The 22,420-nt window shown below is 45.0% G+C and overlaps 1 protein-coding gene across 2 annotated transcripts in view; it reads left to right on the forward strand.

The window, feature by feature from the left end:
* Positions 1-22,420, forward strand: part of SLC25A26 (solute carrier family 25 member 26) — a 183,419-nt gene that overhangs the window by 159,100 nt on the left and 1,899 nt on the right. For both annotated transcript variants that reach the window (XM_056524560.1, XM_056524561.1), the window contains exons 7-9: positions 8,833-8,902; positions 12,538-12,602; positions 14,189-14,262. In XM_056524560.1, the coding sequence (XP_056380535.1) occupies positions 8,833-8,902; positions 12,538-12,602; positions 14,189-14,262 (209 nt within the window). The remainder of the gene's footprint in view (positions 1-8,832; positions 8,903-12,537; positions 12,603-14,188; positions 14,263-22,420) is intronic.

Below are 22,420 nucleotides of genomic sequence, written 5' to 3' on the forward strand. Positions count from 1 at the left end.
CGTGGCTGCAATGTGCATATGCAACATATGTAGCACAGGAGTAATATCCTCCGTATGCTGTGAATCAGAATGAGGTATCAGCGGACGCCAGGCCCCTCATAGCAGGGCGATGGTGCTCTTGAATCTGACAGCTCCTTAGCAGGTTTGGAGCTGCAGACATTGGCGGATAGGAGAATAAACAAAATCCTACCTTTTAGCTTGACTGATATCCATTGGACACCAAGCAGTGTAAATCCAGAAATCCCCAATTAGGCAAGAAACAAAAATTAAAACTTAACCTTTAATTATCCAAACATATACAATATAAAAATTGACCACACACAAAAAATCAGAGAGAAAATAAACACTCCCTGATAATAACATAATGGGTTATTATGGATACATGCAATAAACAGGGCTACAGATATATGTCTACTCTATTTATATACCTCCCTCAGTAGAGCTTTCCCTGCCTTTTGAGGAATCTACCTCCTTAATAGGGTGGCCCCAGCCACTGAGTCAGTCCCTTTCCTTAAAAGAGTAGTGCGGAGAAACGTAACTTATCCCCTATCCAAAGGATAGGGGAGAAGTTATAGACCGCGGGGGTCCGACCGCTGATCTCCTGAACAGGGCCCCAGCAGTCTGCCGGAAGCAGCCGTTCCAACCCCTGCAGGAAGCCACAGCTGCCACACCCCCTCCATGTATCTCTATGGCCGGGGTTCTCAACCAGGGGTATGCGTACCCCTAGGGATACGCCACGGGTTGTGCTGGGGACAGCAATTTGCTGACAAATACCGGCCGTGCATTGGCCAGTATTTGTCAGCGCAGAGCGGGGATTGGACGCTGCAGTCGCCGCGGCACCTCACTTTATTGTACCGCGGCCAGAGCTGCAGCCGTGGCAACTTTACTTGAGCTGCAGTGGCTGCCGGGCCTGACTTGTGACATCCTGGCCAACTCAGCGCAGAAGGACGTCACCTGTCAGTGCGTCTCTCCGACTCCGATAGACACAGGACTGACAGGCATGTTAAACTAAGTGTAACACCGCAGTATGGGAGGGATGGGAACGAGAGTGTTATTGTATGTATCTGATATATTGGCCCAGGTGGATCGGAGGGGGGGGGGGAATAATGGCACAAGGGGATTAAGATGGAGGGGGTATAATGTCAAAAGGGGATAAAGATGGAGGGGGGATAATGGCAAAAGGGGATAAGAGGGAGCGGGGGGAATAATGGCACAAGGGGATTAATATGGAGTACATGGTAATCATTATCCCCCCCCCCTCCATCTTAATCCACTTGTGCCATTATCCCCCCCCCCCTCCGATTCCCTTTTGCCATTATCCGATTATGGCAAAAGGGGAACAGAGGGGGAGGGGAATAAATGCACAAGGGGAATAAGTATCGCATTAGAAAAGTAAGCACACACCATTATGGAATTAAGTACTTTTATGACTTATTTTGTTTAGGGGTACCCTCGGACATACTTTCTCCCTTTTTTTTTGGGGGGGGGGGGGGGTACAGTTGCGAAAAGGTTGAGAACCACTACTCTATGGGATACTAGGAGGGGGCGTGTTGGCCGCTGCTCGTGCAGGTGTCAGCACACCCGCTTCCAGCAGACTGCCGGGGCCCCATTCAGGAGATCGCGGGGGTCCCAGCGGTTGGACTACCGCAATCTATGACTTTTTCCCTATCCTTTGGATAGGGGATAAGTTATGTTTCACTGCACTACTCCTTTAATGTAGTGAGGGACAAAAATAAAAAAGGAAGAAAGCAGGAAAAAAGGAAAATAACATATAAAATCGCTGAATTGTCTTATTACTAGGGAAATGGAGACTAATGAGAAGTCTTCTGGCGTACCCACAATTCCTTCCATTAACCCCTTCACGATGAGTGACGTACATGTACAGCGCCGCGAAGTGTCACTTGGCGCGCGGCGACCTACATATACGTCGCGGGGTTCCGGGAGCGCCGCGTCACCGGTAGCGGTGATCGGGCTGGGATGACTGCTGTTATCTAACAGCAGGCATCCCCGCACATCGCCGAGGGGGGTCCTGAGGCCCCCCCATGACCGCGATGGGCGCAAATCGCAAGTCAATTCAGACCTGCGTTCTGCGTGATTCCGGGTCATACGGGTCACTGGTGACCCGGTGACCCGGAAAATAAGGGGGATAGGGGGTGTCCGAGACACCCTCTATCCCCCTGAAGGGATAGGAGTTTGGTGGCAGGGGTGCCACCCCTCCTATCCCTGCTATTGGTCGGCCGAGCGACTGACCGATAGCAGACCGGGGGAGGGGGGGTTAAAGTTCGGTTCCCCCACTTTGCCCACCTATCGGTGTCCGGGCAAAACGGGGGAACTGTCCAGGGACCGGTGCCGAAGGTCCCTTCCTGGATCCCGAAGCGCGATCCTCCATGTGGGGATCCCCCACGTGCGGCGGCAGCAGCAGCAATTCATCCGGGTCCTGCTAGGGGAGTTGTTGCCTAGCAACATCCGGAGGGCCACAGTTTACAGTGGTCTCTAAACCGTGGCCCTGAAGATGTTGCAAAACTACAACTCCCAGCATGCCCAGACAGCTGTTTGCTGTGTGGGCATGCTGGCACTTGTAGTTTTGCAATATTTAGAGGGGTTCAGGTTGTAGATCACTATGCAGTGGTCTCAAACTGTAGCCCTCCAGATGTTGCAAAACTACAACTCTCAGCATGCCCAGACAGCAGTTTGCGGTCTGGGCATGCTGCGAGTTGTAGTTTTGCAACATCTGGAGGGTCACAGTTTAGAGACCACTGGACAGTGATTTACAACCTGAACCCCTCTAAATCTTGCAAAACTACAACTCCCAGCATTCACGAACAGCATAAGGCTGTCTTTGGCATGCTTGGCAAAACTTTTTGTACAATAGAATTACTCCTGAGAGCAATCTAAGAGAGATCGAAGTGGTTATTCTAATATTTTACTGTTCTTAAGAAGAAAGAAAGCCAGCCACTCACCATAGTCCATCTTCAAGCGTTATTCCAGCATAAATACTCACATAGCAGATGGGGGAGAGGGGAGAAGAAGCGGGGGGTACAGAAAGGCAACAAGCTCCGTTTCGTACTTAACAAGTTCTTCCTCTGGCCTTTCTGTACCCCCCGCTTCTTCTCCCCTCTCCCCCATATGCTATGTGAGTATTTATGCTGGAATAATGCTTGAAGATGGACTGTGGTGAGTGGTTGGCTTTCTTTTTTCTTAAGAACATGTTGATCTATGCACACTACTTGTAGCCAGAGCACCGCTACCATCTACCTGCAATACCTGCTCAAACTCCAGGACCAGATCTCTTGGTATACCGCAGTGCCGAACGAGTTTTCTCGTGGTCTTGCTAATATTTTACTGCTCCAGCCAGGATAATGATGTGATAATGGTTTCAATAAATACTCTTAACGTTGTAAAAAAAAGAAAGTTGTGCATGCTGAGGAATCTCGTTAAATGCCTACAGTAGATAGTGGGTTACATGGAGCTGGTGAGCGGGGTTAATGTTACCGGTGGGGCGCTGATCAGTTCCAATGCTGCTCACGTGGAGCAACCACAGAAGACTATTGCAGAGGCAGCAGAATAGAATCCACTACCCTCTGTCAGGCGCACAATGAGAATGTCACCGGTTTGTGCTGTCGCAGTCACTTTGTCAGGACCATTAGTTCTTCCTCTAAATAGAGTTTCCCCAGAAACACAAGCTGTTACTAGAACCATTTGTAAGTGCTCTATGGGGAAAAGCTTTTCAAAGCCAAAGGCTTATCAATGGCTTCCTCTGTGTTTTCCTTTCAATCTAAGGAAAGAACTTGTCTCTAGCACATCCTGAAAAATGCAGCGCACATATTGGAAGAGAACACAGTCTTCCAACGCTGTATATCCTATTACCGTGTGTTTGTTTAATATCATATGGCACTCTGTCAGGTGAATCATATATACTTAGTATCCTTATAGTTGACCTGAATCCTGCTCGCTAGGGACTCTCAAACTATTTCTGGGATAGACACCTACATAGAGTCGGTGTATAGTGATTGAGTAGGTTCTATGTCCATGGTTGCCGTAAATGGTTGTTCACTGTGAGCATGGCTTTTTGGTGGAGAGGAGGAGTTTGTTTGTACCCTTCAGACCACTCAGTTTTTTCCCCAAAAAATTTTGATTTCTTTTAAATCTAATTTTTTTGGCTAATTTTGGGTGAATCACAGTGTCCAATAGTCAAAAGTCCTGTACATTGCAATTTGCCCAAAATTTTATTCAGAAAAACCTGAATTTTGGGGGAAATTTTGGAGTGTGCTGAGCAGCAAAGCATACCGTCCTTTCTCAACGTAAAGGGGTAGGGACTTCTGTCTATTGACAGGTGTCTCTTGTAAGAATCTGAATCGGCTCTTGACTCCCAAAGGAATTTGATAGTTGGGTTAAAGGGGTACTCCGGTGAAAAACTTTTTTCTTTTAAATCAACTGGTGGCAAAAAGTTAAACATATTTGTAAATTACTTCCATTAAAAAAATCTTAATCCTTCCAGTACTTATTAGCTGCTGAATGCTACAGAGGAAATTCCTTTCTTTTTGGAACACTGATGACATCGCGAACACTGTGCTCTCTGCTGACATCTCTGTCCATTTTAGTAACCATGCATAGCAGATGTATGCTAAGGGCAGCATGGTGGCTCAGTGGTTAGCACTGCTGCCTTGCAGCGCAGGGGCCTTGGGTTCAAATCCCACTAAGTACAACAATAAATAAAGTGTTATTATTATTATTATAAAAACATCAGCAGAGAGAACTGTGGTCGTGATGTCATCAGAGAGCATTCCAAAAAGAAAATAATTTCCTCTGTAGTATTCAGCAGCTAATAAGTACAGGAAGGATTAAGATTTTTTAATAGAAGTAATTTACAAATATGTTTAAACTTTCTGCCACCAGTTGATTTAAAAGAAAAAAGGTTTTCACTGGAGTACCCCTTTAAGTTAATCTTTATAAAATGAATTTCGGGGAGTTTATTCATATGTAGTTTTGAGGTCTGTCTGTCATAATAGAAGAATAGGATTTTCTTAGAAACGTAAGATTCTGTTTTAAGAATATGTACACTTTTTTTGTAATACAGTTATTGTACTAATGACTGTACAAATAGTCTTAAATTAAAAAATATCCCAAACTTCTCCATTTAGAGGTCCTGTGCAGATCTATCTATGTCTGTAGTGACATACTTACAAACCCCTTGGGGGAGATTTATCAAAAACTGTGCAGAGGAAGAGTGGTGCAGTTACCCGTGGCAACCAATCAGATCGCTTCTTTCATATTTAGAGACCGGTGAAAAATGAAAGAAGCAATCTGATTGGTTGCCATGGGCAACTGTACCACTCTTCCTCTACACAAGTTTTGATAAATCTCCCTCTTATGTTTAGTCTAATTGTTTGGTCGTGCTTACATACATTTGGTAGATTAGCAAGCAGTAAGGGGACAGCTGGATGGCAATGGGGGAGATTTATCAAAACCTGTGCAGAGGAAGAGTGGTGCAGTTGCCCATAGCAACCAATCAGATTGCTTCTTTCATTTTCCACAGGCCTCTTTAGAGGCCTGTGGAAAATGAAAGAAGCAATCTGGTTGCTATGGGCAACTGCACCACTCTTAAAGAGGCCTGTGGAAAATGAAAGAAGCAATCTGATTGGTTGCTATGGGCATCTGCACCACTCTTCCTCTGCACAGGTTTTGATAAATCTCCCCCAATATGACTACAGGATCAGTCTAGACTGGTTTGTAGTCTGTTACCATGGAGAAACATAGACCGGCACAGAAGCTGTAGACACAAAACAGGAGATTATTTTGGTAAAGAGTATTAGCAGATTAGCTTCATTTTCCATTCTAGATGCATTTAAACAAAAATTAAAAAAAAAATATTAAGTAAACCTTCCCTTTAAGTATTAACCTTAGTAGTTTCTGAAAGGTTCACCAAAGGTAAAGGTACATTTTTAAACCCTGAAAATAAATAGCAATGACACGGTACAGCAATATCCACAGAGTAACAAATTAAACATTAGCACAAGTTTCACCCTGATATTTATAAGCCTTTGTCAACTGTCAGAAGGGGATTAGCTTGTGCAAATCTCCATTTAGGTCTGTACAGTGTCAATGACTGGATTTAAAGCTATTTACATGGAAGTAAAAGCATTTTCATTTACATAAAATTCAATGTCCATTATTATTATTATTATTTTTATCACTATGTTGGTAGGCCATTCGGCTTCTGTGGAGCCCTTGGAGAGGGAGGGCCCAGCTCTGGTTTGTCCTTTTCCCTTTTATACCGGGTGGTAAGAACAGGTGCAGGAGATAGTAAAATGTTCTCAAACAAGGGTAATTGGCTTAAAGGGCTACTCCGTTAGAAAATCTTATCCCCTATCCAAAGGATAGGGGATAAGATGTTAGATCTCGGGGGTCCCGCTGCTGGGGCCCTCCGCGATCTCCGGGCTGGCAGTGCCAGCGCTCGGAACACTGTAGCTTGCAGCTTCCGCATTCGTGACGTCACGCCACGCCCCCTCCATTTATGTCTATGGGAGGGGGCATGGCAGCTAGTACATAGCCATCATGCCTCCTACCTTAGAAGTGAATGGAGGGGATGTGGCGGCTTGTATCACCAGTCATCGGGCACGGAGCGGAGTTTTCTGACAGGGTGCCGCAGTGGAGATTGCGGTGGTAAGTAATTTACAAATCTGTTTAAACTTTCTGGCACCAGTTGATTTAAAAAAAAATTCCAGTGGTGTATAAGATGTTAGCTCGAAAACTTTTTTTTTTTTTTTTTTAAATCAACTGGTGCCAGAAAGTTTAAACAGATTTGTAAATTACTTCTGTTAAAAAAATCTTAATCCTTCCAGTACTTATCAGCTGCTGTTATGATCCACAGGAAGTTCTTTTCTTTTGAATTTCCTTTCTGACTGACCACAGTGCTCTCTGCTGACACCTCTGTCCATTTTAGGAACTGTCCAAAGCAGGATAGGTTTTCTATGGGGATTTTCTACTACTCTGCGTCAGCAGAGAGCACTGTGGTCAGGCAGAAAGGGAATTCAAAAAGAAAAGAACTTCCTGTGGATTATACAGCAGCTGAAAAGTACTGGAAGGATTACAATTTTTTTTCAAAGAAGTAATTTACAAATCTGTTTAACTTTTTGGCACCAGTTGATTTAAAAAGAATATTTATACCGTATTTTTTGCCGTATAAGACGCACTTTTTCTTCCCCAAAACTTGGGGGGAAAAGTCGGTGCGTCTTATACGGGGAATACACCCCTATCGCGGCGGTCCCTGCGGCCATCAACGGCCGGGACCCGCGGCTAATACAGGACATCACCGATCGCGGTGATGCCCTGTATTAACCCTTCAGACGCGGCGATCGCAGCTGACCGCCGTTTCTGAAGGGAAAGTGACACTAACCCGGCTGTTCAGTCGAGCTGTTCGGAACCGCCGCGATTTCACCGCGGCGGTCCCGAACAGCCCGACTGAATAGCCGGGTTAGTGCTTAGAGGACACCGGGAGGGACCTTACCTGCCTCCTCGGTGTCTTCTCCGTTCAGGGATCCCCTGGATGGCCGGCGCTCTCCTTCCTCGTCATCACGTTGTTGCGTACGTGCGTCGGCGTGCGTAACGAAGTGATGGCGGCGACGGAGAGCGAGGATACCCGGCTGGCAGCAGAGACGTTCCAGAGCGATGTAGACACGGCGACAGCGATGGAGCGACATCCAGGGCAGCGGTGACGGGTCCGGAGCGGCGGGGACACGTGAGTATTACCTCCTCCTGCAGTGGTCTTCAAACTGCGGACCTCCAGATGTTGCAAAACTACAACTCCCAGCATGCCCGGACAGCCGTTGGCTGTCTGGGCATGCTGGGAGTTGTAGTTTTGCAACATCTGGAGGTCCGCAGGTTGAAGACCACTATTGGGTTCAAAATCTTTATTTTTTTAGATTTTGCCCCTAAAAATTGGGTGCGTCTTATACGCTGGTGCATCCTATAGGACGAAAAATACGGTGTGTATATATATGTGTGTCTGTGTGTGTGTATATGTTTTCCATTGGAGTACCCCTTTAAAGGGGGGGGCCTGAAGAAGAGCAGGCCCTTCTCTTCTCTACCTGGCAAAACCAGGAACCATAATTCAGGCCCTCTGTCTTCTATACACATCACTGAATATTACAGCTGCTTCATGTCAGGCTGTGACATCCATTTAAAAAAAGTAAAATCTAATAAAATTCAAAAATGTATACGTAGTTAGTTTGATGGAGGAATAGCAGAGGTATGCAAAACAAAACAAAGGCCCAATATAGGCCACACCCTTAAGGGGTTAAGTACAAAGAAACATTCTTAACAGTACCCCTCCATTTTTCTCTCTAGAAATTTAGCCAAATGACCACATCATACATTTGTTTCTGGCCGCTGATGCGAAGTGTCTGGACAGCCAAGGCTTCCCCCTTCAAGATCAGCTGTTTGGCAGAAGATCCAGATGATAGGAAAGGTGTTGTCTGTCATGAGACGTCTCCTTTAAGCCGGCCAAGAAGAAAAATTCTGGAGAGAAAATATATCATTACATATTTGTGATCTATCTTTAATATATCTTTTTTAATGTGTTTTGTTATGTTATATTAAGGTTTGCTACACTGTACTCTTTTAGTGTTGCTCCCTGCTGGTTAATCCACTAGTCTGGGAGTTGTAGTTCCATAACATCTGGAGAGTCGTGACTTTCCCAAGTTTGACCTCTAATGGTTTCCATGACCCTTTACGTCAATTCCCATCCTTGCAGATGATCTAAAACCTTGAAGGACATTCCTGCATTTATTTATTTTTTACGCATTTTTATTTCTGTTCTGTTTTTCATTTCAGGATCTCTGGTCATGCAAGCAAAACCGTCCACTCGATTCTTGGCAGTCTGCAGTCTGTGGAGCTTTTGCAGGTGCAAGGGATTATATGTTAAACTGAGGAAGAGGGGAAGAACACATTCGAGAGGAGGGCGAAAAAAACAAACCTGTGGAAGTGCATTAGGTTCAGGCGCGCAGCGTTCTTTTGTGAAGCCGGTTTGTTTAGAGTGTGATCACTGCAGTTGTTGTTTGGTGTACGGAGGTCACTCTACCAAAGGGGAAAAAACAAGTTGCATTAAGATGAAAGACGACCAATTTGTTTTTGACAAATTTGCTTTGTTTAAAATGGAGAAGGTGTCAATCACCCCCTCCTCCCTGTAATCCTGGTAAGAGAGTACAATCCTATGTGAAGAGGCTGCAAAGGCGAGTACAGGACCGTGCAGCTGTCTGCCCCGAGCTGCTCTTCAGGGCTTTCTCTCACTCCTGCAGAAAGGCCATGATTCACTGCTTGTGTGACAGCTCTGACAGCAGCGCAGATTAAGTGGTGTCAGGAGGGGAGAAAAAAATGTGTTGCAAGCGCCTACAGGCTGAAAAACCACCTATTCAAAAGCAACGGAGAACAAAACATCTGGGCAGTGAAAAATCAACAAGCATGACATCAGCGAATAGAAGAATAGAAGGTTATGGTGGTATTGTGGGGAAACCTGAAGGATAAAGACAAGAAAACTCATTGGAACAAACTTTTAAGACTGCAGGGAAGTTAACAGAAAGTAAAGCTGAACAGAACTCTCAAAGTGTCGAAGAAGATTAAAGGGGTACTCCGCCCCTAGACATCTTATCCCCTATCCAAAGGATAGGGGATAAGATGTCTGATTGTAGGGGTCCCGCCGCTGGGGACTCCTGCGATCTCCCTGCTGCGCCTGGTGTTCATTTAGAGTGTTGGGTGCAACGCCGGAGGCTCGTGACCTCATGGCCACGCCCCTCAATGCAAGTCTATTGGAGGGGGCGTGACGGAAGTCACGCCCCCTCCCATAGACTTGCATTGAGGGGGCGTGGATGTGACGTCACAAGCAGGGCGTGGCCTTGACGTCACAAGCCTCTGCCTCGGATCGCCAGTCATTGGGCATGGAGCAAAGTATGTATGGGACACCGTAGCCGAGATTGCGAGGATAGGGGATATGATGTCTAGGGGTGGAGTACCCCTTTAAAGGGAACCTGGAATCACTTTCATGCTGTCTGAAGACATCATGGTTCTCCCCACTTTATAAGTCTCGATTGGGTATAGGAAGAGATCTATCAAACAAGGCCGGGGGTGCAGGGAGAAGCTGCCAGGGACCACCCCATTGAGTGAACTCAGGCAGCATGAAAGTGAGGACAGGTTTTCTATAAGAAAATCAGGGAAAAGATAGATGCATCTAGTTACAAACAAGACATTGAGAAGATTGGACATCAAGACAAATGTCAGGAAATCTTGGAGAAAGTTTGTATACGGTGGTCAAAAGGGAAAATAAGTGGAATGAATAAATATAACCACCAGAACACTCAAGGTCAAGGATTATTCTGGACAGTCATAAATCCAATACAGCTTGTCCTCAGCCCCTGGCTGATAACAGAGAATTATAGTTGGTGTTCAATGCAAATGGTAGAGGACATAGACTTAAAGGGAACCTGTGATTTACCTCATGCTGTCCTCTGAGAGCAGTATTCAGTAGTGACTGGCATGCTGACTATATCAGTATGTGTATCAAGTATGAACAGGGGGGTTACACTATAGGGGGTGCAAGTGGTGCACCCGCGCCCTGCAGCCTGAGGGACCCATAAGTAGGGCTGGGCGGTATACAGGTTCATACCGAATACCGACATTTTTGTGCTGCACGATATGAATTTTAACCCATTCCGCAATACCGGATGGGCCCCTCCCCCTCGGGAATGAATTAGCCCAGCGCTGCGCTGTCCCCACATCAGGGGACTAATCAAATATTGCCCGCGAGCGCTGTTCTGCCCCCCCAATTAATTATCAGCCTAGCGCTGTCCCCATCGGGGTAAATACTCACATGTCACCCGCATGCGCTGCCCTCCTCTTCCTCATGTTTGTTGCGGCCGCCGGTGCTGACACTCTATGCCAGTGGTTCTCACCCTGCGGCAGGTTGAAGACCACTGCTCTATACTGTGCAGTATCCCTATGCCCGGGCTGCAAAAAATAAACAAAATAAACTTTAACTCGCCTCCTGTTGGTCCGGTATCGGCCCCATCTGCTTCCTAGTGAATGGAACGACGGGCAGCCGTCAGCCTATCACCGGCCGCAGCGATGTTCCGCCTCGGCCGCTGATAGGCTGAGCCCACTGTCATGTAAGAAGCCGTCCAGAGCTCCTTACATTACAGTGGGCTCAGCCTATCAGCGGCCGAGGCGGAACATTGCTGCGGCTGGTGATAGGCTGACGGCTCTCAGACGTTCCCATCCCCAGCATAAGGCCAACGTCAGAACATGCGTTAGTTTATTTTGTTTACCTTGAGTCAGCGGCGGCGGCCGCAACAAACAGCAGGAGGAGGGCAGCACTAGCGGGTGACATGTGAGTATTTACCCCGATGGGAGCAGCGCTGGGCTGATAATAAATTTTTGTTGGTGGGCAGAACAGCGCAGCGCTGGGCTGATAATTAATTTGTGGGGGGGGGGGGGGGGAAATACCGTTATATACCGTGGAACCGCTGAAAGTTACAAAAATACCGTGATACGCAGACTTGGTCATACCGCCCAGCCCTACCCATAAGGTCTCTTTCCTATAGGAGTAGACCAGTGCTATAACTGAGGCTGGGGCCTTGTAAAGGTTTTTTCACCAGGGCCCAGCATCTTAAAGTTACACTACTTCAGTGGCGTTGCGTGGCAGTGTCACATCCAAGTGGACAGTGTGCCATTTTTTCTGGGGGAAAGAAAGTAGCTATGTTCTACTACAGTACAACCCTTTTAATTATTGTTTATTGAAATGTTCTACAACTGTCTGATGCATTTTCTGTTGGATTTCATTGACACTTTTTAAGATAGTGTTAGTTTGCAGTCGGCGAATGAGAACGCTACAAACCTGTATAGACTTAGCTCAACTGAGAAGTGCATTCAATTGTCTCCAGTCTAGGTAACGCTCTGTGAGCTAAACACATCTGCAGCAGTTGCACAATTTTCTCTGCATCAGTGTATCAGTCTGTGTTCCAGTCTGCTTTGCTCACAGAGCATTTCCTGGGTCCAATGGCTTGGACACACCGTAACGGGCAGGGGGGGTCTTGTTATGTTACTGCCCCTGATATTGTTCTCATTCACTGACAGCAAACACATATCTTTTGTGAGGAATTGAAACCTAAAGTAAACTGAACAGTTGTAATACTTTACAGTGATAAAGCTTTATTTACATAAAACCGGAAAAGCTCTTTAAAGATTTGTGTCCCTTCTAACAAGTGAATGTTTGTACCCCCCCTGATATTTACATTAAATAAAGGGGTCTTATAGGGTGGGAGGCTCCTTGAACATCTGCTTAGACATGGTTGTGTCTGCGGAAGGAGCACTACAAGGAGCAGAATACTCACCCTTGGGATCCGTCCTGAATGACCCGTCATATGTTTGATGTAGTTTATATATAAACATCACATTTCAAGATTTCTTGGCAGAGGTTGTGGGAACTGTACTATAAGATCAATCCCCAACAAGGTCTTATTTGTTTTGTCTTTTTTTTTTACTACTCAGGTGGTTTTGCAGCTGCAGTTACTACACCCCTGGATGTAGTGAAGACCCGTATAATGCTGGCAAAGGTAAAGATAGGCAAAGTAGCCAACTTGTGTGACTTCACCAATGTAACCAGCCAATACCAGATATTATATTTCATGTTTTCTTATAATTGCCTGGTGTGAAGTCGTATAAGGACTGAGAGCCATAGTTCATTTATAATGGCAGGGGCTTTCCTTTTAGTCATTCTATAGCATTGATCTCCAAACTGTGGCTCTCCAGCTGTTGCAAAAACATCAACTCCAAGCCATTGTCTGCCTAGGCATGCTGGGAGTTGTAGTTTTGCAATATCTGGGGGGCTGCAGTTTGGAGACCACTGGTCTGCAGACTGATAATCTGCAGTTCCTAAATGCAAGTATTCATTCCCGTGTAATTCTTTCCAGTCAATGGCTGTTGGGAGGATTAATAACAGGGTGGACCGTAAAGGGGTTATCCAGGAATAGTAAAACAGAGCTCTTTTTTTTTTTTTTTTTTTTTTTTTTTTTTTTAAACAGCGCTACACCTGTCTTTAGCTTGTGTGTGGTATTACAACTTGGCACCATTCACTTTAATGAAACTGAGCTAAAATACCACACACAACCTGAGGACAGATGTGGCACTGTTTTTAGATGAAATCAGCTGTGTTTTTCTATTCCTAGAGTACCCAATTAATGCCCCTATACACAATGGACAAGAGCTGACCACACCCACAAATTTAGATGGCACCAGTTGACTGTCTAATGTATTTGGGTGCCTCTCAACTCTCCCCAACAGATGATGTTTGAGGAGAGAGGAAATCGGGCATGTTGGGTCTCAAATGTCACATCATTTTGTTCTCTGGGAGATAAGACACCGCTATAGAAGTCTTGTAGTGGCCTACCCCTACTCTCCCCAGACAGAAGACACGAATGCCCGGCTGAGTCGAACATTTCTGTGTATGGGGGCAGCAGGAGAGAGAGAAATCGACCCTACCCTGGTTCAGCCAACAGCTATCACATGTATAGGTACCTTTTAGTATGCTTGGCTACATTTTGCAGATCAAGCAGTGGGGTAGGACTCTTACTGCAGCCAGTTACCATACATTCAGAGACAGATCTGATTGGTTTGTGAAAAGAAAAAAAAAATATATATATATAAAATTTCTATTTCTGATAGATTTGTATCAGATAAAGGGCCCATGCACCAGAAAGAAGTCTGGGCCCAAACCTGTTAGATGACACTGCGGCTCAGCCTTTCGTCAGGTGAAGCAGACTTCTCTGCGGCCGGCTATTAGCTAAGCTGCAATGTAACATGTCAGGCACCAAAATCTGGAAGAAGGTCAGGCCGAAGTACGGGAGACAGATTTCATCAGCACTGAGGGAGCAGCGGAAGGTAAGCTAAAGTTTATTATTTTTATTCCGGCTGCCCGGCATAGTGTATAAAAGAAATCACTGGAGTTCTCCTTCAAATAAGGGAATTTCTGTTCTTTTTATGTGTATTTTCAATAGTTTGTGTTCCTTTCTGTACGTCTGATCTTAAACAGAAGTTGGTTGAGCAGTGTGATTCCTGACCCTGCTTGTATGGTAGAGGATTTCTAGTAAATGTACACAGAGCTCTGAGCGCTGACTGAATGCTTCTCACTTTTCTCTTACAGGCTGGATCTAGTACTGCAAGTGGAAATGTGCTGCTTGCACTAAGTGACGTGTGGAGAACGCATGGCCTCACAGGGTAACTATTGAAGATTATTGTCCACATCATGTCTGAATGAATGCTTTAAATATCATGTTTAGTTGGCTACAAGACACAGCGTAAGCTCTAAAGGACTTCACATTTCCCTGCACCACTCTCCTCATCATAGAAAGTCTTAAAAGTGAGGAACAATTAGCTGCAACCATGATCCTGGCTCCAGTGAGTGCACCTGTCAATAGTAATACTGTAGGTAGAGGGTATTTCTACGGGAAAACAGTCACAGCTCCATCTTCTATTATTTAATGGGTTGTCTCACAGAAACAACTTATTTTTAAAATTAAGCTTGCACAGCGATCTGTGAGCCCAGCACATCCTCCCCCTCCCTTCCCAGGAATCAGCTGTTATCACTAGGGTAGCCATGTCTAGGCAGCTGCTGCAGGGAAGTGTAGCATTGCATGGTGGCCATCCATATAATGCATGGAACTCACTGGCTTTTTCAGATAGGGGGAGCTGAGCAGTGCACATTTATGATGTCTATATGTCCTTTGGGCTCATGGACGGGGCATGGATTCCTGAGACAAGCGCTTTAAAGGGGTACTCCACTGGGCAGCGTTCGGAAGTAAATGTTTCATATACTGTTTTTGCGCTGCGGGGGTCAGCCATGCCCCTCATGACATCACGGTTACTTCCGAATGCTGCCCAGTGGAGTATCCCTTTAAGGAAACAAGTACAGCTGTATCTTGACATAAACCATATATATCTTTAATATGGGCATTTCAGGCTTTGATTAAACTATTATAAAGAAGGGATTATGGGAGCCTGAAAGTTGTATCGCTCTCTATACCTAAGCAAGGAGAGATCTTATCAGTCAAGGCTGGAGGGGCTGGGAGAAGCTGTCAAAGATTGCCCCCAATGACTTGTTGTTTGGGTAGCATGAACTTGATTCCATTTAAAAGCTAGACATCATATGGGAGCAACATCAGTTTGTCCAGATCCAGCCTGCTTTGCCAGGTGGTTGGTATATGTGAGAACATGGCAGAATGGTGGTCTCCCAGTGCTGTCTGCATATAGAACTGGACTGGATGTCTTCTTGATCAGTAAAGCTTAGGGCTCTAAGCACTATCTTTTCTCGGCTAAGTTGCTGTATAATGACCGGATCACCGACTGACCCCATGCAAGGGAAGAGAATTTGTCGGGACCTGGCAGTAGCCGTTTGCACCCAACCCGTTTCAGGGTCCGTTCGGCTCGATAAAAAAAAATAAAACTGAGCGGACCATTAATGGGTTGGATGCAAACAGCAATGTGGACCTAGCATTAGAAGGTCAATCTTCATCCACATTGGCCTGTCTTCTGGTGTCTGTTGTGTGGGGAGTTCACTTGTGCTAAGTATTGGTTGCCCCAGCACTCAGATATTTGCTGAGGAGGGTTGCAAGATTGCTAGGGGCTTATTGGTGCTGGAACTTATCAGATCTCCCATGAGGTAACATAGATGGACCAGACCTGGATTAAAAACTTCAGCCATTCCAAGCTCAGTCTTAACATTAATATGTAACTACTTAAGGAGAGGGATGAAGCTGCAGTACCGTATTTTCCAGCATATAAGAAGACTTTTCAACCACGGAAAATGTTCCCAAAAGTCGAAAGTGCTGCAGTCGGCGGGTGCTGCAGTCGGCCGGGACTACCTGTATGTCTGTGGGGGCGACTGCCTACTAAATGTGGGGGGAACTATACTGCCAACCTAATGTGGGGGGAACTATACTGCCAACCTAATGTGGGGGGAACCATACTGCCAAGCTAATGTGGGGGAACTATGCTGCCAAGCTAATGTGGGGGAACTATGCTGCCAAACTAATGTGGGGGGAACTACCTAATGTGGGGGAACTATGCTGCCAAGCTAATGTGGGGGAACTATGCTGCCAAACTAATGTGGGGGAACTATACTGTCTACCTAGTGGGAGGGAATTATGCTGACAACCTAATGTGGGTAGTACCTAAAGGGGTAGTCTTATACGGTGCGGCGAATATATCCCAAACTCTATATTTTAACTGTAAAAGTTGGGGCGGTCGTCTTATACGCCCAGTTGTCTTATACGCTGAAAAAAAAAGGTAACTCTCCAAGTAATCACATCTAAACCCACCATCTATTGTTTTGCCATGGTATTAGAGTATGTTCATACTATGAAATTGACGCGCACTAAATTGTGCTTGGGAAATTCCATTGTGTGAGCCTTAACATTGGTGTGAATAGGCCTTCTGCGGACCCATTCATATTGGAGGATCCCATTGCTGATATTGATCTGCCGAAAGAATAAACATGTTCATTCGTTCAGCGGAATTTCGCACAGAGATTCTGTGGTGTGAACATACCCTTATTAAAAATGGCTACAAAATTCCTCTACAAAAAATCCCTTCCATCCTGTATGTGTTTACTCCAGAAATTCTCCAACAAGCGGCTATTGAAGCAAGCTCACTGGAAAGGAGGATTGTATATCTATAAACCAGATGTATTGGGCAATAAACATCCAGTGTATTATAGAGAGATCAGAGGGAGGATTATGAACGGGTGTCACACAGCCACAGCCATGGGGTGTGAACACAGAGAACGGTTAAACTCTGACCTAAGAAAAAGGATAACGCATAGAACTTTTACAGAGAAACGAAATTAAGCAATTATGTGATTTCAGCCGTCTAGCCAGCTGTACCCAGGCCTGACAATTATGCTATTTTCCTTATACATTCCATATGGCAAAATCTGCAAAAATAGATCTGATTTCACTTAAGTTCCTCTTCCACTTTGAATCATAAGAATCCATGCAGCAAGAGTATTTTAACTGTTAAATGATGGGATTTAACCATTTGTTTTTCTTAGCTCGCATTAACTTTCTTCTATCACCAGAGCAAGTGCCGAGTGTCCCCTTTCAATTACATATCTCCTCTAACTATGTAAAGCCGATTATTTTTAAAGACTTGCAAAACCATTATGGACCAGGGTTGGAGGTTGACCTCCCCCGTAGAAGTGCACGTGTTGGTTCTCTGCCAAAAGATGCTTTACAAGCTCCACCTTGCCACAGCTTCGAGTAATAAACAGTGAACCCTATTTAAAAGACCACCTCTCTGAGAAGACCACTTTAACCAGATCACAATGTTTATCTTTAGTGAAAAATAGACTTCTAAGGAGTATTTTCCAATATACACAGAAGTAATGAATGCTTATCTTAATACAATTTTGCTATGTGAAGTAATTGCACAAATTGGGTGGTCATACAGCCACATTATGGGGTCTCAGATGTAGCCCCTCCACATCATCAGCTACTACTTCAGGGACCACACATCCCATTCAGTGCCCCATGTGCCCATTTTACTCATATTGTTCACTATACTGAGAGGGAACAGGATACGTGAGACCAAGTCTCTGCTGACAACAGGAAAGACTAGACCCATTGTTGTTGGGATCAGTGGGCATCAGCAGTCTTATCCAAAATGTAACCAATCAGAAATGTCTCCATCATATTATTGATATCCAGGACTCAGAATTCCTTAAAACTTATTACAGTAAAAATTGTATCTAAAATGGGTACCGTCGGAATTAAACACTTTTTATATGTTGTACATCTTGCCAAGACATTAACCTTTTTAATATATGTCAAAAAATATTTTAAAAAATCTCCTTTTTATAGAAATGATGGCTTATAAAAAAAAAAAAATAAGACCACTAGGGGTCCCCATACCATCCAAAACATGGTCCTGTTTGGTTGCAGCATCTTCTTTTGTCCCAGCTGAAGCACAGGCTGGGACAAAGTCCAGGAAGTGAGGGCAGGACTAGCAGTTCTCTGTGCTCACTCCAGTCCTATCAGACTCATGTCTGAAAACAGGGAGGTGGGGCTACAGAGCAGCCTGCAGTGATTGCATGAAGAGACACAGCACAGCAGACTTGGGGAGGAAGTGAATGCATGGTGAGTGAGGACAGGCTCAGTGTTTGCCTCAGACACGCCCCTTCCTGAGCAGTGGATGTCAGATTGAGTGAGCAGCAGAACAGAGCCAAATATGTTAGCTAGACACACAAAAAAGACATCTGAATGATCTAATGAGTAAAGCATCCGAATGACCTAGTGATTAATATGACAGGTACACTTTAAGTCTTTGCTTGGCTCTCCCCAGAAAGTTGTGCAAGCAATAGATTCATTCAAAGTCTAATAGATTTTATAATTCAAAAACAGAAAGCATCACATTCTATCAGGCCTAGGGGTAAAATCCTGAAACACAACTCCAATTTTGTACCCCCTCTTTGGCGTTGCATGTGAAATAATAAGGCATATAAACAGGGGTTATAAGCCCTTATGGGTACGTTCACACAGCTCCTCAGAGGAAAATCCACAGCAGACCCCATTGAAGTCAATATAATTTGCCAGAGGCTGTCCGGGCATGCTGGGAGTTGTGGTTTTTGAAGCAGCTGGAATTACACTGGTTGGAGAAACACTGCTATAGACAGATATTTCCCATTTTGTTTCACAACCAGGGTGCCTCCTGCTGTTACAAAACTACAACTCCCAGCATGCTCAGACAGCCAACTGCGGAGTTGCAGTTTTGCAAAGGCATCCTGGTTGGAAAACACTGCCTTAAAGGGTTGCAAATAGAACCACATATTTCTTCCTTTTGCCTTTTCCTGCAGCTTTGTTCCCTTAAAGGAGATCTCCGGTGAAAAATAACTTATCCCCCATCAACAGGATAGGGGATAAGTAGCTGATTGTGGGGGTCCGACTGCTGGGGCCATCGCCATCACCAGTACGGGACCTAGCGATCAGTGAGGAGCGCGTCTACAGCCGGCATGCGCTCCATTTATTCCTATGGGAGCACCGAAAAGACCCAAGTATAGCACATCAAGTATAGTACCGAAAAGACCCAAGTATATCGGGCATCATCGGCGCTCCCATAGAAATGAATGGAGCGCGTGCTGTCTACTGGTAGATGACACTGAGAGCGCTGGGGTCCCATCCCGGAGATCGCTACTTATCCTGTGGATAGGGGATAAGTTCTCCTTTAATTGAATGGAGCTGAGCCGCAGTGCCACACACATCCTGTAGACAAATGTGGCATTGTTTTGGAAGAAAGCAGCAAAGTTTTTAGTTTTTTTTTTCCAATTCTGTACTTTTTAAATTTTTAAAAATTAAATAATAGTTAATATGTTGTCATCGTGAACGCTCCTACTTTGTTACCGCACAAACCCAACGCTATTTATAGTCAGCAGCAGCATTTTCTAATTTAATTTTTTTTTTTTTTTTTTTATTATTATTATAATGGATAATTGCTGCAAAACTGAATAACCCCCCACCCCGGGGTATAAACCAGTTTACAAGCAAGGCCTGGTCTTACTTTAAAAAATCCAATGCAGCTCTTGTAGAATTTCCAGTTGGCGGAAGGTTCACCCAGCATCTTCTCTCTGAAAAACAGCCGTGTACCCAGTAATTTAAACCAGAGCGGAGTAATAACAAGTGACAGATTCCTTAGCAAACAGAGAAGAAAACTGAAGTGATGAATGCAACACCAAATCCATCACTTTCTATCTCTATTGCACTGTGGACTGTGCCGAAAAAAAAGTGATGCAACTGTAATATAATTAGAGTAAGTGAATAGTGAAAGAATACAGCGAATACAGCATTGTGTGATTGCATACTGAGCAGTGGCTGGTACCTATATTTCTTTCTCAAATACCTTCTTTTTGCTGCTTACTTGGTTTGTCATTCTGTGCTTTGGAGGGGGCGTGTCCTCACTCTGTATGACTCTTCCTCCTCCCAGAGTCTTCTGTGCTGTGTCTCTTCATCCAATCCCTGCAGGCTGCTCTTTAACCCCTCCCCTCCTCATGCTGCAGTCTAATAGACAGGAGTGAGCACAGAGGAGTACTAGTCCTGCCCTGACTTACTGGACTTTGTCCATGCTTGTGCTTCAGCTGGGACAAAGATGATGCTGCAGCTGGACAGGGTTATGTTCTGGATGGTATGGGGATCCCTAGTGGTCTTTTTTATAAGCCACAATTTCTATTAAAAGAAAATAAAAACATTTTGTGAAATATCTTAGAAAGGTTAATGTTTTGCCAAGATGTACAACATATAAAAAGTGTTTGAATCGGACAGTGCCCATTTAAAATAGAATTCCTTTCCCTAAAGAACTGAATCCCTACAGGACTGGACTAGTGCAGGGATCTACCATTTATTCTTCTTATGACACTAACACAATTGCCTTTGGGAGAAATAAATTCAGCGGGAGCTCAAAGGCATACATTGCATTAATAAGAATTGATATATGCTAGATAACACCCTATGAGCTTAGCGTTGTGTCCATAATTCAGCCAGTTTTGGACAAAGGCATAACATGAGAGAAGTGGGCACCATCAGAGAACCCATAGCAGTGCCTGCATTAGGAATATACTGTATATTATGTAAATACTAACTGCAATTGTATGGTCCTATTATAAAAAGTGCTTCTGTTGAGATGCTGGCTTTATGTATTCCTGTGGCAGATTGGAGCAGTGATTATAATAATAAATGTAAAAGCGTATTCCAGTATACCAAAATAGTTTTTCAATTAGAATATCCCCTAAAACACATATGGTAACTTACTAATATAGTGTTATCACAAATTGTACTGGCTTCAGCATGCCGTTGCTTGATTTGCCCCTGACAGGAAGTTGTGTAGTCCTTTCATTTTTATTAATTTGTCTCAGTAGCTCCTCAGCTCTCCTCTCTCTTCTGAGACAATGCATCATCCTCTGCTGTCTCAGGAGGCTTGGCCCGATCTCTGAGCTCCAGTCCCACCCCCTTAGTGATGTCACCACCTCTGACCAGCACCTACAGTCAGGGGTGGACTGTCATCACTCAGGGCCCCTGAAAAAAGGCAAGGGCCCCCTGCAAGGCTGGTCACAGTTCTGCCACGCCCCTATGCCACACACAAAATAAACGAAAATTTATATATGTAAGAAACTTTTTTTTAACGTAGGTAAAATAAATTCCATAACCAATAATACCGGTATACAAGGAGGAAATATATACTGATAAGGATGACCATTATGATTTTGATTACTGATCAATATATACCTCTTGGGGATAAAGGGCGTACAGGTATGCCCTTGCTCCCTGGTACTTAAGGATCAAGGGCGTACCTGGACCGGACTGGGATGCCTGCTGAAATCATTCAGCAGGCATCCCGTGCAAATCCCTGCGGGGGGTCCTGAGACAATTCAGATCGGCGACTTGCGGCTATTCAGGGCTGATCGGGTCTCTGATGACTCGATAGCCTGGAAAATAGGGATGATCGGAGCTGTCAGAGACAGCCCCAATCATATCCTAAAGGATAGGAGCGAGGGTGCCGCCTCCTCCTATCCCCTGCGATTGAACGATCGGCGGACTGATTGGCTAATCACAGGGCAGGGGTGGGGGTGAACGTTCATTTCCCCCCGCTCTGCCCGCCCCTGGATGTCGGGGCAGAGCGGGGGAAAGATGGTGGTGAGGTGCGGGGGCCATAGATGCGGCAGGGACCGGCGGCAGTCACGCGGGGACCAGGACTGGCAGCAGGCAAGTGGTGCGGCGGCGGTGTCAGATGCTGCAGTGAAGATTGCTGTAAAGTGATCTTCACTACAGCTTCTAGGAGTTTCAAAACTACAACTCCCAGCATGCCTGGGCATGCTAGGAGTTGAAGTTTTGCAACATCTGGAGGGCTACACTTTGGAGACCACTACACAGTGGTCTCCAAACTGTTCTCCTCCAGTTGTTGCATGAAATTTTGGGATTTTTCACCAAAAAAGGATGCAAATAACGATGAAAATTTACCACTATGTTATAGTAGAATATGTCACGAAAAAACAGTCTCGGATTCAGAATGAAAGGTAAAAATATCCCAGAGTTATTAATGCTTAAAGTGACAGTGGTCAGAATTTCAAAAAATGCTCTGGTCCTTTAGGGTCAAAATGGGCTATGTAGGTAAGTAGTTAGGCATCCAGGTATAAAGTTAGGTAGTCAAGTAGGTAGCCAACACCCTCCTCCACCCAGTGGCGGATTCAGAGTTTAGTCTTGGGAGGAGCACTATCAGAGTATTTTGCATTAGCAGACAGAAAATAAGTTGGTGCTTAAGGAAGTTACAAATAGGTAATGCCCCCAGGTAGGTAGTGGTCCCTAGTAGGTCATGCCCCTGTAGGTAAATTCCTCAG

Source organism: Hyla sarda, chromosome 6, assembly GCF_029499605.1.
Source record: "Hyla sarda isolate aHylSar1 chromosome 6, aHylSar1.hap1, whole genome shotgun sequence".
NCBI classification, from domain to species: domain Eukaryota; kingdom Metazoa; phylum Chordata; class Amphibia; order Anura; family Hylidae; genus Hyla; species Hyla sarda.